We start from the raw sequence: 18,778 nt of genomic DNA on the forward strand, positions 1-18,778 counted from the left end.
AAAATATTTCATTGCGTCAACATAACTGTGGTGAAGAGGATCAATGGATTGTATGTGTGTCAGGTTAAATGTCTTAGAGAGAAAAACCTGACCAGTGTCACGTTGTCAGATGTTGCTGTCGTGTTTAAGGCTCCTGTTGGATTGAAGTGGATGCAAACATGGATTATTGATATGGGAATCAATATTTCAAATTAAAATTCCATGCTGCAATAAATTATTTTTTTAACACTGAACTGGAGCTGTGTGCTTTATCATTGGAAAACAACCTGCAGTTCTTAGTTTGGCCTGATGGTGGTGCCAGAAAGCAGACGGTGTTGCTTTAATAAAAGGCTTTATTTGGTGTACTCTGTTTGAAGACAAGTAAAAACAAAAGTTAAAATTATATATCATATCCTCATATCACATATCAAAGTTTGATATGTGATATGAGGATATGATATATAATTTTAACTTGCTGGCGCAATTAGCGGTATGGTGAATACAAAAAATTGTATGTAAAGATGGATGTTGTGACAGGTTCAGAGCTGAAGCCAAAATGTATCGCCCCCTGGTGGCTGGGCGCTATATAGGTAAGTAAATTTTCTGATTAGTTGATGCAAAAAAGTGAGTACTAACAAACTCTCAGCTAGCTAGCATAGCTACCAGTTAGCTCAATAAGTTACCAGTGAGCTCGATGTCAATAAGCGTCAACTATTATTTTTTTTAATGCCAACACAGAAATAACTTTCAGTCTCAGCTAAGTTTCAAACTAATGGCTAGCGTTAGCATGTGCAAAACAATGGTTACTGACATTTAGCATGCTAAGAGTAACATGCTAACATTACCATGCTAGCATTTGCTATACTGCTGTTAAAATGAGAAAATATTGATCACAAGACGACATTTGTTTTAGCTGAACCAACCAACACGGCCTTCACATGAGTTTATCACTCTCAAAAGTTAAAGGACATTAAGAAGACACTGAAGACGCCAAACACTGAGATTATATGATTTTATTTTATTTCAGTCCTGTACATCCCGTCTCTGTACAGAACGTCAACGCATCTACAAGGAACTTTGCACACGTGTGAATAAAAATTAGATTTATACAAAGGGCGAGTTGAAATGTACATGGCCCAGAATCTGCAAGATCATTCATTTGTACATTTTTTTTATTTTTTATTTTTTTAACAGCAGAAATCCACAGATGAATGGCAGCTTTTACAAGCCGCTGACATCGTAGTCGACGCGTCTCGTCCTCGATGAGCAAACTGAAAGTCCTTTTTTTTTTTTGGGACAAAGTGCAACTTTCTGACCAAATTCCGATTTCCTCTGCCACAAAATCTGCCGCATACTTGGTTGAGTCTCATGAGACCTTCAAGAGACTCGGAGGTCCTCCCTCAACCAAAGTACTGACAAAATCCAGTTCTAACCAGAGTTTTTTTTTTTTTTTTTTTTTTATCCCTGAAGGAATCTCACAGTCTTCAAAACAAATGTTTCACTTCCATATTTTTTTTAATATGCTGAACTAGACGTGCAAATATGATTTTCTACTTAGGTACAAAACAAAAGTTTTCCAAAGCATTCTGAAATGTGGGTAAACCTCTCTATGGTAAACGTTTGTAGTAAAGTTAATAACGATCTTTATGGACCGATACTCCAGTTAAATAGTTGGAATTAAACCCTGTGATCGGTGTCGGCTTATAACACTTCCCATGATCGGCTGCAAAAATGCAGATTAGAGCACCCCTAGCTTACAGATGATATCAAGTTAAACCTTTTAAAATCCTCAGTGTTTAAGTCTTGAACAACAAACTAAAATGAAATAGTGTATCCATTAAATGCTAAGAACCAGTGCTTAATGCCTCTTCACACTGTGACATTATGGGCTCTCCAAGACAAAATGTGACAGTGGAGTAGTAGAAATTTAAAAACTGCCATGTGCCCCCACTGGTGTTAACTATAGAAACATTAAAATCTAAATTCAATCTTGACATTTTTTTTCCCAAATCTGCTCAGCGTCCAGATCATGTATCCTCAGATATTCGATAGGAATGATTCAGACTCTCCATCGCTCATTGATATGGACCAGAAAGGCTCTTTAATACTTCTACTACAGTCTGAACACATTCAGATATGCTGCTTTAAATCAGAGGCCGATTTTCCAGTTTGACCCACAGATGTAAAAGTGTAGCAGAAATAAAACTAATCAGTATCTAAGAGAATATTCACCAACAGTAGTTCTTTACCAGCCTGGTGTAGCTCATAGTCTGATAACACGCAATTTGGATGAGGCGTGTTTCATACAGGTAAAAAAAATACCTCTGCAAGCAATTGGATAGTCCTCCAACCAACCAGAGCCGTTCAGCTGTAAACAAATTCCAGCTAATAAAAAAAGATTACGTAATGTTGATAAATTTGATTTTGTCTTCCCAGACCACAGTATCACAATTTACAGAAACAATGTCCATAAATGAGAAAAAATAAAAAATCCTTTAATAAATGCAGCTGTGTTGCAGCAGAGTGAACCTCCTATTTGGTAGATTAAAAAAGTATCCTGCAAGTGTTTCCTCGGTGTATTTAGTATTTTTTTCCAGAGCAGCTCTGTTGTGACTTGTAGTGGTGTTTCTTGTCTTGGTTCGTAACAAAGACAACAACAATAATACTGATATTTGATCTGTCGAAAAAACACTACGCTGATGAAAACTAAAAATGTTATTGTTCGTATGAGGATGAAACAGTTTAAAGTTCTTTTTCTTTATGTAAACAAAACTAAAACTTGACATGTATGTTCAATTGTACCATGTTGTATGTTGCATGGACAGAACAGGTTAAGGTGGTTATCAATTATTTCTATACGAGAGACAGGACTGATGTCACCTCATTTAATGAGTTTGAATAAGTAACTAAGACGTATTTTATTTTGGAATATGTTGTGCGAACAGATGTCAACTTTTACATGAAACAGGAAATGTAGTTGCCATGCGTACATCGCAACTTAGTGCGAGTAGTTCTAGTTCCTGCTCCATTAGTTGCCCAAACGTTGTCAGGATCACGTTTTTCGGTAACACCTAATTCGGACGCAAATTTATTACAAAAAAAAAGTTTTAAATGTACCTCATAAGAGAGGAGGCAGTTGTTTTCTTCTTCTGCTTCTTTTGGGATTTGTGGCAGTACCAATGCTACAGGCTGTATTACTGCCCTCTGCAGGGTAAGATTGTTTACTACGGCCGCACTTCAGATTCTGCTTGCTTTCCGAAGTGTCTCTGCTGTTTTGATCACTTCCTCATTTACCTAACCACAGAGTGAGCCGAGGTCGTAAGAACATGTGTGCGATAATCCTTCTGCCACCATCTAGTTCTTTCGTCTTCTTGCTTTTTTGTGTTTTGCGTAGATTTTAATACTGTCGTTCATCATTCATTAGTTCCCAATTGCAATATGAGCTGCTTAGTTTGAACTACATTTTGAGTCTCATTGTTTCAGTGGCGTAACTAGAGAACAATGCTGACACACCAGTGCGCAAGTATAAATGTTTGTCGCTTGTAGATCTATTGCAAGAGTATAAACCAAACATAACTGCATAATGCCCCTTTACGACGTTTTTTTTTTTTTTTTTTGGTCCAAGATCACGCACATTGTGGAGTTTCACAAAAAAAGGCAAAATTCTGTGTCAGAAATTTAAGACGGGGTCGTCACATTCTGGGTGCTGCAATGAAGAGATTTAAAGACTATCCAATCAGAGTATGACCGGGACGTACATGGAATAATCAGGACGTTTAGGAAAAAATAAAACATCCAGAAACAAGAAAACTATGGAGATGTTTTTGGGGTCAGACCGCTCAGACGTATTCTCTCTTTTCTGTTGCAGTGATTCAGTAGAATCACTCAGAGAAACTCAACACAGCTGTTTAGCTGTATAATCCTATCTAGTCACTATCTATTCACACAAGACTTTCCTTCCTTGAGGTAATAAGTGGTATCTCCATGTGTGATTTTGGACTCCAAACCCCTCTTGCCACTTGTAACATGTCAAACTCGTATTCATTAATTGATAACCACCTTTGCCCACGCGCTCAAACTAAAAGCAGAGCTGCACTGTAACTGTTTGGGCAGCAGAGTGAACATTGAGACGAACACCGAAGGCTTAAAAATTGGTTTTTAACATTTAAATGATGGCTGCTACTAACGATTATATTCACTCGTCGTTAATGCGCCGATTTAAACATTTTGTTTTCTTTTACTGACCAACAGTCAAAAAAGATTTTTGCTTCGCTGTCAGACAAAACGAAGACAGCGAATCCTCACAGTTAAGAATATTTAGACCCAACTCATTTCAAACACACACTGAATACGTACTGAAACATCTTGTTTTGGTGAACTGAGCTGTGGGTTTTCAGTTCATCCAGGTTTCAACTGCTTCAAGATGAGAACAACCACAGGACAACAGGTAAAACGCTACATGACAATAAATAAAGCTGGCTTTGTATAAATAGTTAAAATATTGCTAATATTAGTCTTAATATGATGTGTGACTATACAATATAAATGTTGCACTTTAAAAAAAATCCTCTACTGCTTTGCACTTACAGAAACCCAGTGAGGCTCACTCGACGCTGGATGAAGTGGTGTTTATGAACGCTGCGAGTTTCTGTCGTCTAGAAAACTTTAGGCTACATGACGCCGACCACAGTCAACTGTACCTTTCTTAGAGTTTACCGTAGTGCACATTCAGTCTTCCAACAGGTTTCCTGAGCTGGTCTTAAAGCAATGACGATGGCGGTGAGAGTTGATCCTGACGTACGCAGGTGAGTGTTTACAGGTAAGGCTCTCCGAACGTCCTGCGACACTCCATGACGCCCGTGCTCGGAGGACGGTCACAGTTATGGGTCAGCTTCACCAGGTTCGGCGTGAGGCGGTCGTACGCCAGCTTGTACTCCCGATCGAAGGCGTCTGAGGAAAGAGGGGGAGGACATCGAGGTTATCAACAGCCAGACAACAGTTGGGTGGAAAATTTCAGATCAGTATTTTTCATAATGAATAGAAAGAATAAGTTTCTGCACATAATGACAAACTCAGAAACATCAACTCTGCAAAGATCGACCAAGACAATCAAATCCTTTGGGCTTCATGTGGTGATGGACAGAAGAGTAACAGCGATGAATTGGTTTAAAACAAAATGGTTTGTTTTAAAATGGACTAAAATTGACTATTCAGTTGCATGCAGAGGTATTTTTTGTTGAGTGTTGTGGCATCAATAATCTGTTTTGGTTTTAAGACTCCTAGCAGTTTTGCTTGTGTTAGCATAGTTTACTAGCCCGGTGAAGACAGACGTTACACTCTATTTGGGTTTCATTAAGGGGAATACAAGAATACAGCAAGAAATATCTCTGCACATAATTGGAAAGTCCTCCAACCAATCAGAGATATTTCATTGAAAACAAATTCAACTTCCCTCTACTTGCAGAATAACAGTGAGGGAACGGCACAACAGACACAAGTATAATGCAAAATACACAGAGATTTGCCTGATGTTAATTTTAACAATTTGAAATATTCATCTCCAAGATTAAATAAAAATTAGGGAAGAGCAAGAAAAGAAACCAATTAAATGTAAAATAATGATATTCAGAGAAAAGGTGTCCTAAAGCTGGAATATTTGACACTTAATCAATCGAAGATAAAATTACAACTTACCAATATCTATGTTATCTTTTCCCAGAGCCACCAATGAGAGGAAGAGGATGTCTCTGTACAAACTCCTGAGGAGAAAAAAATGAAGAATCAGAGCTTAAACGGGATAATTTTTATCATTTAGATTTTTCTTTAAGTACAGTAATAAGAGTATCTAGTTAATTCAGGGTAGTAGCAGACCCAAACACAGATTATTTACCTACTTTTTGGGGAAAATGTCTTTCACGTCCTGTGATTTGACACTAAAATGTAATAAAGCTGAACCAGAACAAACTAATTCCCCTTATTTTCCTGAACACGACAGAGCGGCTGACCTTTGTCGCTTGACCCCGAGCGTCTGACCCAGCAGCTGCAGCAGCTGAGCCATGGGCCGGATGACGTCGTTCCTCTGGATGCTCTTCACCACGCCGTGCAGCAGCTCCTCACTGAACGGCTTCTCCTCCTCTGGGACGTGCCGGGACAGAGGGTAACCCACATCTACCGGGACACACACACACACACGCAGATACACACTTGAGCAGGTCGTCACGTTCGAGCTTCACACGAGCAACAATAACACAAATGAGGATGATTTTTACTATTAATATCTCAAAACATCTGTGAAGAACAAGATTTCACAGTAATGAAAGTACTTGGGGCTGGGTATCATGTTTAATAAGGTAGAGTGTATGCAGCTATGTATTAGATGGACATGTGGATAAAAACTAAAATACTAAATTGCTGCAATTTTCTATTTTTAACTTAACCATAAGAACGTATGAGGCATAGCACATTTACATTTTATTCTTCCCTTGTTAACAAATGTTAAGACTGTTTCCCCCTTTGAATGATGAATACAGAATACAGTTATTTCCTCTCTGTGTGCTATTATTTTATAGTATCTCAAGTTTTTAGATCCAAGAGACAAATATCTGAGATGTTTCTGCTTAAGCAAACAATTAGGGCTGCAACAACTTGTCGACATCATCGGTGACGACAACATAAATACATTTATTTGCGTGAAATACGTTAACGCATCGCAAGATTTACATCCGTCCGCCTTTTATGGGGGCTCCTGCAGCTGGAATACCAAAACTTATTAAATAATCCTGTGTGGGAATTCTTTAAACAGAGAACAATGATTAAATATTTAATTGGTAGTTCTGGCTTGACAAGCATTCTGGGATATCTGGCTGTACCAAGTCCACACAAGTTACCCACACAAGCAAGTACACACATCCGGTCATTTGGACTGTACTTGGTCAGGTGAGTACTGTGAGTTGAGTTTCACAAGAACACACACGAGACAGACATGAACGCATATAGATGGGCGCCCCCAGTGAGCTGACCACTTGCTAAAAATGAAAGAACCCACCACAGCAGCACAACCAGTACACGTGAGCAGCAGAGGAGATCCTCCTCCGGCTTTCAAACCTTCAGCATCACTATTTGAACCGTTCCGGGGATTTTCGTCCGATTGTTAGACTGTTGTGTTTCAGACAAGAACGCAACAAAGACTTTCTAGAGCACATGCTAATGGCTAGCACGGCAGCGCTGCTTTCCAGTTTGTTTCTGCCCTTAACAGACCTGTGAAACTAAATCATGTAGGTTTACAATAATGTTAAGACTCTTAGTGGGTGAAAGCACAGGCTGTAAAAAAAAAAAAAAAAACGGACGCCATGACAGCTGCTCAAAAGTGAAGCCAAAGCATGTTTTTCTACAGTCTATAGGTGGGAGCAACAATTAGCAGATATATAAAACAGCTATGGGTGGCACGGTGGTGCAGTGGTTCGCCTCACAGCATGAAGGCTCTGTTTTAAACCTGCCGACCGGCTGGACTTCCTCTTACATTACATAGACACGGGTGTGACGGTGGACTTCTACGGGGAAATACATTCATTTCCAATTATGGCACAAGCCACTGAAGTTCACTCAACACTGTTTTTGTTAATTAATAACTAAATAAAGTGAAAAGCAACCTTTCCTCCACTTTTTTAAAGTGAAGAAATTCATTTTTTTTGCTCATTTCATGTTAAAACATGTTAGAAGTTTTGTTTATTACTTAGTGTTTAACCAAAGGTATATCCAAAAATTAGATTGGCCTTTATTTATCCCACAGTGGAGACATTTGCAGCATTGCAGCAGCACAAACACACAGGAGGTAAGAAGTGATATAAAAAGGTGATACAACAAAATAATCAGTATGTATGAGGGATATAAAAAAATCCATAGGTTAATCAATTGAAAGAATGTCATTAGTGATGCAACCAGATTTAGAAATCAGGTAGGATGAAACTCTAATCTGAGTAATCTGAGCCGATCTTCAGTGACTGGAAGATCGTATGAAAGATTAACGGTAAAAACATAAACACACACTCAGGAGTGTCAACATGTTTAGTGTTCAGTACCCAGCCCTTTAAGCACTGCAGCAACATTCATCTGAATGTTGGTTAGCAAGTGGACAAACACTGCGGACATTCAGCAAGAGATGCAAAGCCCACATTCAAACACAGAGCAGGACTCACAAATGTCAAAACAATGCCACTGTCAAAGTCTATCAAATACGAGTCCAGGACTTTCCACTGACGACACTACAGAGCATCAAGCAGAGAACACAAACAACAGGACTCATCTGAGGGAGTCTGCAGCAGAGACGGACACTCACTTTCTAACAACAGAGTACAATTAAGCCCTGGAAGACAGAGAGCAGACAGAGCCTGTTAGCACACGAATTAGCCGACTCCTGGGAGGAACTGATGGCCACTTCCTGCTCCCCCTCCGTGAAACAATCAATGAAATGAAGCAACAGAAACGTTAGCACCAGAGCCTGCTCACCGATCGGGATGCTTATATCTCACTTATTTAAATTCAACAATAACAAATAACAAGTTTCCTTACAAATGTTGCACAAATAAAAACCTGTTTCAGTAGCAATCAGTACTTATCGACTGGCTGAGGAGCTTTTTTAATCAGACTCACTGTATGTGTTCCAGAGGATGTAGAGAGGCTGGATGGGGTCCTGGTGCAGCTTCAGGTTGTCCCACAGGATCTGGATCAAGACGTGTTTGCTGTCCTCTGACATCCAGTGACGTGGGACCTGACAAGAAACAAGAGACTGAGAGTAAGAATATACTGTGTGTTAAATTACACTTCTATCTGGGCCTCGCTTCTGTTTTTTAAAGCATTAAAAACTGGATAAACATAAAATAAATGAGATCTTGTAGGCCAGACCACACTTACCTGTGAGTCTCTGTTGCAGTGCTCTGAGGTGAGGATGAGGCCGGGCAGGTTGCTGGGCAGGTCCAGCCGTCTGAAGTACCAGACCAGGTTCCAGTAGATGATGGGATGATGGTCCACCAAGTCGGCCTCGGTGATCACCATGTCTCCCTCGTTCTCCAGCAGACTCTCCAGCTCCTTCCACAGCACCAGGGGGCTGAGATAGGGAACGGTCACCGGCTCAGGGTTGTGCAGCCGCCACTCCATGCTCAGTGGGTCCTGAATGAGATTAAGGCGTATTCACACCTGCCTTGTTTAGTTCGATTAAAACGAACTCAAGTTCGTTTCCTTGCTTGGTTCGGACCTTTTTGACTGGTGTGAATACAATCACTCGAACTCTGGTGCGGACCAAACAAGCGGACCGAGACCCAGCTGAGGAGGTGGTCTCGGAGCGGTTCCTACCGAACCCTGGTGCGGTTCCTTTATGGTGTGAAAGCAGCCCGACCTCGATCCGACCCAAGTTGCAAAAATCTACCTTTTTGGATATGACGAGCTCCCGTAGTTTTCGCGCATCTATCAAGAAGCGTCTGTGTGTCTGTCTGTCTGTGGCACGCATATGTCGCGAACCGTTGGCCCGATTGATTTGAAACTGGGCAGGTGTCTCGCTACGGGCACGAAGATGTGCACTGCTAAGTTTGACGTTGTTTGGATAAGAAATGTAAAATATATCGGTAAAATAGATTTTCTCCGCTCTAATATTTCCAGTTGCCTGATGACAGTTCTAAATTATTGCGCTGGCTCAAACGCTAGATGGTAACCATGGCAACGGAGACTCAACGTTATTTTACAGTTTACAGACAAAACATGAGTGATTTGATCATCTATCTATAAATCAAGAATTTCTTTTAACTTATTTGGTGAGTTTGTGTCTGTCTGTCTGTCTGTGGCACGCTGATTTGAAACTGGGCAGGTGTCTTTGTGGGGAGGAGACATGGGTCACGACAATGGTCACAACTGAAAAATCTTCTTCAGCTCCCACTATAGGAATACATACTTCCGACGGGCACTGCACTAGTTATGGGAAATGTAGGATAGCCCAGTGACACACACAACAGAGAGAGACACGTGAAGCAAACAAACGCAGGTAGGTTAGGTAGAGATGAGCCGTGGCTTAACCGAGCTCTGAGGAGACACGCTGCCTCCTAGATATCTGGGCAGATGTCCAGATATCTCAAATACTGGAGAAAACACATAAAAATGCAGAAGTATATAAGATTTTTAGTAAACAAATGAGAGAGAGGGGATTCCAGCGCTCAGTTTATAAACCATATTGCTAGCATAATAACAAGTAGACCTACAGTACGCAAAGTCTCCATTGTAGCCTATTTACGTGGGACATTTGGCTTCCTTCTTTACCCCGCCTATACGTTTACCAGCCAATGGCTGAACGACCTTAGCACATGTGTTTTTGTTTATAAATTCTGGTCCGGTTGCAATTAATCACAGTGTGAAAGCGAACCGCACTAAAAAAAAAAAAAGAAAAAACAAATTGGTCCGGACCAAAGCAAGTGAACTAACGGACCTTCCTGGTGTGAATACGCCCTTAAACAAGTATTTATCTTGTAATAGTTTATTGGATGACCAAGATTTTCAACATTTCTGTTCATATGGATTCCAGCTAACACTTGTTTCAGAAACTGCTTGTTTTGCTACTTCCATCTACTTCTGTCCCTCCTGGAAACTCATCAGCTGATGTTTACCCCACATGGAGCAAACAGCCTCAGAAAGACTGGATTTAATGTAACCAGAGAGAAACCAGCAGACCAAATGTGCGTGTTGCTGGACCCGTGCCTGACTACCACTCTACAAGTCCAGCTGCTTTTACTTTAATGTTTAAAAGCGTCTGTAACGTCAGTGATTCGTGTTGGGACGTACCGTGGTTTCGTTCAGACGGCTGGGCAGGCTGCCCGACGTCGGCAGGCAGCGGTTGAATCTGGGCGGTTCGTCCAGAGGACCGAAGGCGCTGACGCTGCGGGCGATGGGAGCCCCGGAGGACAGCTCCCCCTGACGGCGATCCGCGGGTATGTTGATACCATGAGCCCTGGTGGATCGAGTCCTGAGAAAAATACAACGAGGGCGAGTCAGCTTTTGATTTGGACACGCAACAGAACACACAAAAACAGCATGGAAGAGAAGTGATCTTCTTTTTGAGGACAGAGTGAAGAGATGCAGTTTTACTTTTATCTAGATATTTAAATCACATCAATGATACCCTATATGTCCTAATAAATAGATAAAATTACACCTTTTTTTCTCACTAAATGAATCCAAATATGTCTACTGTTCACTTTATGTTGAAACAGAGTCAGAAAAGCAGTTATTCCACTGTTTTGAAAGTAGTTCATGGTGTTTGTAAATGTGTGTAAAAAAACTGAGAGCATCACAAATCTAATTCTGATATTCAACAAAACACAAAAGAGCAGATCTCAACACGCTGCCATGTACACTTCATAACCCCTCTCTCTATCTCTCTCTCTCTCTGTCTCACACACACACACACACACACAAGAGCTTTGTTAGGACCAGGTGCTGCAGATTGTCTCTTTTACAATGCAGATGGGGAGCGTGTGGACGCAGCGTAGGTCGGCCCGGACTTCAAAAGCATTGTGTAATCAGAAAAACTGGAAGCTGCATGAAGGTAAACTGGAATCCCCACAAATAAAATAATAAACCATACGGCCCAAATGAGAATAAAGAAAAGTTTTTAATAATCTAAAGTGAATTTTCCGCTCAATTCTGTTAACACACTCAGCGCTAATCAGCGTATGAGGTGAGTACATTATTTGTATACAAACATGAATATGAGCCACATATTCAGTCGGCTTTCAGCTTTGCTCTGGGGTCAAACTCTCAGCAGCTCAATGATCCACTTACTCATAGGTGCAGCAGAGACAAACTGATTATTACACAGGTCGGTCAATAAATCTGTTTTGTTACCTGCTTCAGTTTCAGTCAATCAAAATTTTTCTTGCAGCATTTTCAATGTTACCTGATTGAACTACATGTGATTCAATAAGAGAAGATCATAGTGTAACGCATAGTCATCGATCACCTTCCAGAGCACTCCTGCACAGCAATCGTGGGTGACGGGGGTGAGATGGCTGTTGTGGGACACGGCGTAGACAAGGTGGACGTCCCCGTGTCCAAACCTGTGGAGGCAGAATACGACGAGGTCATGGCCTCGTCCACTGACGGGCTGCCTTTCAGGAAAAGCCTGTGGAGACGAGGGAAGAAGGAGGGATTAGTTTTACATCCAGGTAAGTCGAGTCAGCTTTATTTTGTCTGAAGTTGGTGGTGGGTTCCCCTACATGAACTGTTTGTTTCAGGTCCTTCCACAACATTTCTGTTGGATTAAGGTCACGGCTTTGTCTTGGCCATTTCGAAACGTTCATTTTGTTTTTCTTGAACCATTTTTTTTGAAGAACAACTTTCATGCTTGGGCTCGTTGTCTTGCTGCATAACCCAGTCTCTCTTCAGATTCAGCTCACAGTCAAATGTCCTGATATCATCAATGATGGCAAGATGTCCTGGCCCAGATGCAGAGAAACAGGCCCTAACAAGGACATTATCACCCCCATGTTTCACGGACGGGATGAGGTTCTGGGTGTTGTTTTGACTCCAAACGTGACGCCTCTCATTTAAACCAACAATCATCTGGCTTTTCCACAAGATGTTTAGCAAACTGCAGATGGGCCGAAATGTTCTTTTAGGAGAGCAGAGGCTTCGTCCTTGCCACTCTACCACACACACCATGGTTGGTCAGTGTTCTCCTGATGGTGGATTCATGAACATGAACGTAAGTCAGTGTACTTAGAAGTTACTCTGGGTTCCTTTGTGAAATCTCAACCTTTTATGTGTCTTTGCTGGTCAACCACTCTTGTGGAGGTTAACGGTCATCTTAAATTTCCCCCACTTGTTCATAGTCTCTTTGGATTTGTCCTCAGTCCTCTTAACAAAAGAGGGCACTGAACAACACCTCAGTTGTCCCATTACATTGACTGAAAACACTTCTGAACAGAGTGGCCTTGTACTGTGGCTTTGACATTACCTTGTAATCCCACAGGTGCACTTACTTTTGCACCTCACAGATATGTAATATTTGCTCCTTTTGCTGAATAAACAAATACCAAAGCTTGTGTTACATTTGTTATAAAGACATGAAACATAAAATACAAGCATCTTTGCCTACCTGCCAGGTCCTCGCATGTCCCTGATCTCCACGTTGAGGAAGGGAAGGAAGGGGTTTCCACAGAAGGGACAGGTGGTGTTCAGGTTGGAGTCGTCTGCCGTCCACCCGGCCATGATTTCTTCATCGTACACCAGGCAGTCACACGTCTTACAGCGCGAACAGCTGGAGATCAACAGCTGGAAGAGACGACAGACATCCACTTAGCAACACTTTCTACTTCATGATACTTTCTTATAATCTACTGCATTGAACATTGTTAAGTTTATTTAATCAGGAAAAAGGCGAAACAAAAACTTTTGGGCTAGTGCTGAACAAAAAGAGAAGCGTTCAAGCTCCAGAGCTCATATCATTAATACCGACCTCTGTTCTCTGCCTGTATTTTGTAATTTCTCCTTTTCTTTTCTTTGCTGTAAAAACTGTTTGTGGCTGTTATGTTTTATGTGTTGAGCACGTTGGCTGAATAACCTCACCTGAACAGGACTCCTGTACTAAGCATCAGGGTAACAGGGCTTAAACTGGATCAGCAAGAATCTAATAATGTGAATTCATGTTGTGCTGAAGGAGAATCAATAAACTCACTAAGCGCCACTGAAAGTTATGAAAGCTGTTTCTGAAACTATTCATTCAGAGCGATTGCAGTCAAATACTTCACTCCTGCAGAGACGCTATCGTCAGTCAGCACTCTTAAATTCGTAGCTGCATTCAGTAGATGTTTATTTTCTAAAAGTCTGCTGCAAGCTTAGCTCAAATAAAGTCTTGCACTGTACTTTGTTTAGTTTCTGTCTGGTTTTACCTCCATGGCGTAGTTGTTGAAGATACTGGTGTTGCTGGTGTAGCGCGAAGAGCCGAGGTCCGACTTGTCCGGCAGAGAGAAGCCTGACGGAGAGAGGACACGTTCTGAACCAGTAAATATCATAACATGTGACAGAGAAGGAGGCAAAAACAAACCACCTGAATATTATTTAATATATTTCATAGACATTTTTATGGCCACTGAACACGAGGTCATGGGACTGCAATGTTCAAAAGGAGAGGGAGATGTGTTTGTGTCTGTTTGTAATGATGCACAGAACAAATATGACAAAAATAAGTCATTGCAGAAGCCACCAAACACATATACTGAAACATTTCTTTAGCTGTGATATATTTCATTAGAAAAAGCTTCAAATGTCTCTTTGTCCTTCTTACCAGGGAGCAGAGATGAGGGTCTCCCATGGCTGAAGCCTGCACTCGGGCTGTTCAGCCTGCTGTGGAGGGGGCTGCGTCTGGGGCTCCTACGGGGCACAGCTGGGCCAAGAGGGCCGTTCCTCTGTGGAGAGACAACGGAGCTCTCTGACCCCACACAGTCGTCCTCGTCCAGCAGGGAGGAGCCGTCTGGATCTCCAACTCCGAAGGAGGACACACTCAGACGGTCACTGTGACCGTCCTGGATGGACAGAGGAGAACGGACAGTTTAGTTTCATCACAGACACAGTTTTAAAATGTTAAAATCTACCTCGTAGTCTCTAGTGGTTATCATTTAAGTACTGACATAATCATACAGATTTTAAATCCTGAATATTAATCCAGATATTAATATTTCTCAATGCGTCTACGAGCAGTTCAGCAGGTTTCAGTGTAGATAACGTTACCAGATGATTAGTTACGTGCCATAAAAGAAATGAACACTCAGTAATATCAGAGCATCACAGCTCAGTTCAATAACTGTTATTAGATCCTACTGGAAATGTGAAACTGGCTGTTCACTAATGTCTCATCCCACTTACGTGTTTGTTGGTCGTTTATTTATTTATTTAACTATACTATTTAACTCTGAGCTAAATTCCATTGTAGAGATGTGCAACGACAATGAAAGCATTTGATCTGAAAGATTTCATTGTACGCCTCCATTGACAGTAAAGACTCTTATGTTTTAAGGAAGCACTTATTACAACATTACTGTAGAGTACTGCAGCTATTCCATCACTGCTGTGATTAATGCTGCCACATGTCTAAACATGCGTCTTTGGTTCGTGTGGCTCATTTGCACGGGATATAAGTTAAGTCTGTGTTTTTTGTCCCGGGGCAGAAATGATGAACGCAGTGACATCTTGACTTTGCTCTCAGACAGCTGTCTAAACTTTGATTCATAAAACATCCTTCGTGACTCTTAAGTGAAAAGAGCAATACACGCCCGATTAGTATTATCACATGACCTCAGTGTTAGGAGAAATATAGCAGGTAAATTGTGGTGTAATTTTCACTTTCCAACATACAGATGTGGACGATTCACACAGGATTAAAATCACAGATCACTTCTGCAATTATTACAACTTACCAAAGGTCCCCAGGTAAAACTAGATTAGAACAGGAACATTTTAAAAGTCTTAAATGTATATATAAAAAAAAAATATTGCAGGATAATCAAAAGGCCACAAGATGGCAGCAGCACTCAAACTTGGATTACCGCTTATGAGTTATGTGAACTTAATGCACCGATCAGCCACAACATTAAAACCACTGACAGGGGAAGTAAATAACATTGACTTAGTCATGTGCCTCCCACCAAGACCAGACCAGGCACCCCCCCACCCCATAGCAATGACACTCCTTGATGGCAGCAGCCATCCCCAGCAGGATGCAGCCTGACACAACTCAAGGAACAACTTTAGGAACAACTCAAAAAAACATTAAAAACAGCACAAGGTGTTGACCTGACCTCCAAATTCACTAGATCTAAAACTGATCAAGTGTCTGTGGGATGCACTGGAACACGTCTGATCTATAGATGCCCCTCCCCTCAACCCATAGGACCCAACGGCCCCCCCACTAATAACTTTATGTAGCCAGACACCACAGGACACCCTCAGAAGACCCATGTCCATTCTCTGATGAGTCACAACTGTTTTGGAGGCACAAGGGAGACCTACACAATATTGGGAAGGTGGTCATAATGTTACACCTGATCTGTGCACTTTATGCCACCTAGACAGACGGATTAAAATACAATCACACTAGTGTTTATGTAGGCTTTAGCCAATACAACCTATAAACTACAAAGTGTTTTTTTCTAGTTAAAACTACTTGTATATAAGGTTCTTGGGAGTGAACGTGATGTGATATAAAAACAGGTCAATACACCAGAAGAGAATCCTTAGACGTTTATGTTTATATGTGTAGAAACAAAAACTCTGTATGTGTTGGGTTTTCTTATTTGTCACATTAACTGCTTGCTTTTCAGATGATCTTTAAACAGATCAAGACTCTGTACCTTGGTGGGTGTGGTGTAAGTGGCGAGGCGGGAATACCAGCGGCTCGCCTTCTCCGCCACGCCCTTCCCAGCAGAGAACACACTCGTCTTGAACACGTCCAGTGTTGGTGTTAGCAAGGTGTCCAGAGCAAAAGAGGAGGAGGAGGGTGACGGTGATGCCAGGCTCATCCTGTCTGACCTCTCCCTGTAGGGGCTTGGTCGAGGGCTGGGGCTGGGCGTGGTGCTGGAGCTCCGGCAGGGTGGCGACGACCACAGACGCTGGCGGGAGATGGGCTGGGAGGGCGATGGTGGGTGGAAGGTGCGGGAGCGCGGCACTCCGGTAGTCCTGAGAGGGGAGCTATGGGGCAGGCTGGCTCTGCGGGGGGTAACCAGTGAAGAGGGGTGCAGGAGAAGGGGGCTGGTTGCGTCTTGCAGGTCGAGGCTTGGCGTGCGGCTGCTCAGCGGGCTTCCCATGTAGTTCATGTAGAGCTCAATCTCCCTGGCCAAGTCCCTACGGGCGCTCGACGTGCTGCTCTCGCCCTCCTCCGAGTACTGATCCTCATTATGCTGCTCAGACTGTGACTCTGCTGCCAGAAGGGACAGAGGGTCAAAGCCTGCTTTGATATCTGTGCGCTTGACAGCTCCTCTGGACGTTGCGGGGCTCGTGCCGCTGTAGCTGGCGCTGCGTTCAACAGGTTTCTTGTGGGGTTTGTTATTAGGTTTTGTTCCTGAGGCTGGCTTGTCTAAATCCAGATCCTCCAAATCAAAAATGGCCTCTGTATTGCTCCTGTCTTCATCACTGGAATCCTGCCCCTCCATCTCATCATCCTCCTCCCGCCTGTGATCACGAGTTCTGGCAGACCCCGTCTTAGCACCCTCCAACCCGCCAACAACCAGCGAACGCGGCCTCTTACTCTTACTGAAGTTGGCACCAGAGAGGATTCTGGCATCTGCGCCCAAGTTTCCTGCAATCTTATCTGGGTCGGTTTCACCCTGACTCATGCCCAGGCCGAGGACGGTGGTGCCGCTCCCGCTGCTGCCCACGGTGTCTCCACTCAGCCGACGGGCCCTCGCCCCCTGCCAGTCGAGAGCCGAGCCGCTGCTGGCGCTGCCCACCACCTCCTCCAGGGCGCTCTTATGTCTCCTGAGCAAACTGTTGGTGTGAACCTCCCCGATCTCCTCTAGGGAGGAGGTGAAGAGGAGACCTGCAACGTGGCCTAAAAGAGGAGACAATTGGTTATTTTTCTTTTTAAAGTCACTTCAGCTGTTCAATTGTTTTTGTTTTTTTTCTCCAAAGCAATCTGGGCCTAATGTGTTACTGTAGTTTCTGGAACGAAACTTGGGAGGCTTGGACTGATGCTTGCAAGTTTTAACCTTCTCAACTGCTGCCTGTCGTTGTGACTAATTAATCATCAATTTCTTCTATTAATTTTTTCAATTATCTATTATCTGTAACCATTTGTCCTCTAGAGGGTCACAGGGTGGGGGGTTGGGGAGATGGAGTCCTGAACAGGTCGCCAGTCTATCACAGTTTCAATAATGATGATAATAATAATAATAATAACCTTTATTTCTGTGGCACCTTACAAATTGACATTACAAAGTGCTCAATAAAGACAAGGAAAGATATAAAGGAGATCACAGAGTCAGCTGACCTGATTTTCCTTGGACACATCATTTATTCTACAGCTGCAAACACGGGACATACTGTGCTAAAAGGTCCGTAATATAACCAGGGGCACGACCATGAAGAGCTTTGAAAGTAGACGGTAAGATTTTAAACATGCTGGGAGTCAATGGAGACTGAAACCAGAGTGATATGAGACATTTGATGAATCAAAGTGACAACAAACCACAGGATTTCCCAAACAAAGCTGAACTCATTCAAACTGGTGCTGATAAAGGGAGGGGGGTTCTCTTTCTTCCGTGACCACAACTCTGCCACATTGCAAAGTTTCTACAGTAGCTTCAACATGCTTTGAAAGGATAAGGCGCATGGTACTCAGCCGGTGGCAACGTCATCCAAAGATGCCACTAAATCTTCCGTGCTTGATATTTAAATGTAAGTTCAGGTAAAGTTTTTGCACCATCTCTTTAAACTGTGAATCCCTCTCCATTACCTGCACTGGCAGAGGTCTTGGGTTTGCAGGCCGAGTCGTCAAACGGACAGCTGCTGCGAACAATGCCTCGAGGTCTGAAGGAGGAACTGATCTCCAGATCCAGCTGAGGGAGGCAGTCTTTACTTCCCTTGGCACTCTCTGTCTCTGACACTGCAAACACAGAAATTACAATTTAAAATTTTTACCATGCGCACAGCTTGAACAAACACCAACGCTCTTTAAAAAAAAAAGGGACACAGCACAACTGAAATGCTTTGATGTTGATGAGAAACCAAAAGAAATGAATCTTCTCTGAAGGAGACAGAAACATCAGAG

General features: G+C 42.4%; 1 protein-coding gene across 1 annotated transcript in view; it reads right to left on the reverse strand.

Annotated features, from left to right (window-relative positions):
• Positions 1-482: 482 nt before the first annotated feature.
• LOC311485391 (C-myc promoter-binding protein-like) overlaps positions 483-18,778 on the reverse strand; it is a 55,721-nt gene continuing 37,425 nt past the window's right edge. Inside the window, exons 22-34 of the mRNA XM_084540759.1 lie at positions 18,464-18,613; positions 16,365-17,560; positions 14,303-14,540; positions 13,908-14,011; positions 13,115-13,290; positions 11,978-12,139; positions 10,801-10,981; positions 8,890-9,144; positions 8,629-8,746; positions 8,315-8,341; positions 5,985-6,147; positions 5,674-5,738; positions 483-4,929 (exon numbers count right to left, since the gene is read on the reverse strand). Coding sequence (XP_084396885.1) covers positions 4,793-4,929; positions 5,674-5,738; positions 5,985-6,147; positions 8,315-8,341; positions 8,629-8,746; positions 8,890-9,144; positions 10,801-10,981; positions 11,978-12,139; positions 13,115-13,290; positions 13,908-14,011; positions 14,303-14,540; positions 16,365-17,560; positions 18,464-18,613 — 2,972 coding nt within the window. The 3' untranslated portion in view covers positions 483-4,792. The remainder of the gene's footprint in view (positions 4,930-5,673; positions 5,739-5,984; positions 6,148-8,314; positions 8,342-8,628; positions 8,747-8,889; positions 9,145-10,800; positions 10,982-11,977; positions 12,140-13,114; positions 13,291-13,907; positions 14,012-14,302; positions 14,541-16,364; positions 17,561-18,463; positions 18,614-18,778) is intronic.

Source organism: Chelon labrosus (genome assembly GCF_963514085.1).
Source record: "Chelon labrosus genome assembly, chromosome: 3".
Lineage (NCBI taxonomy): Eukaryota > Metazoa > Chordata > Actinopteri > Mugiliformes > Mugilidae > Chelon > Chelon labrosus.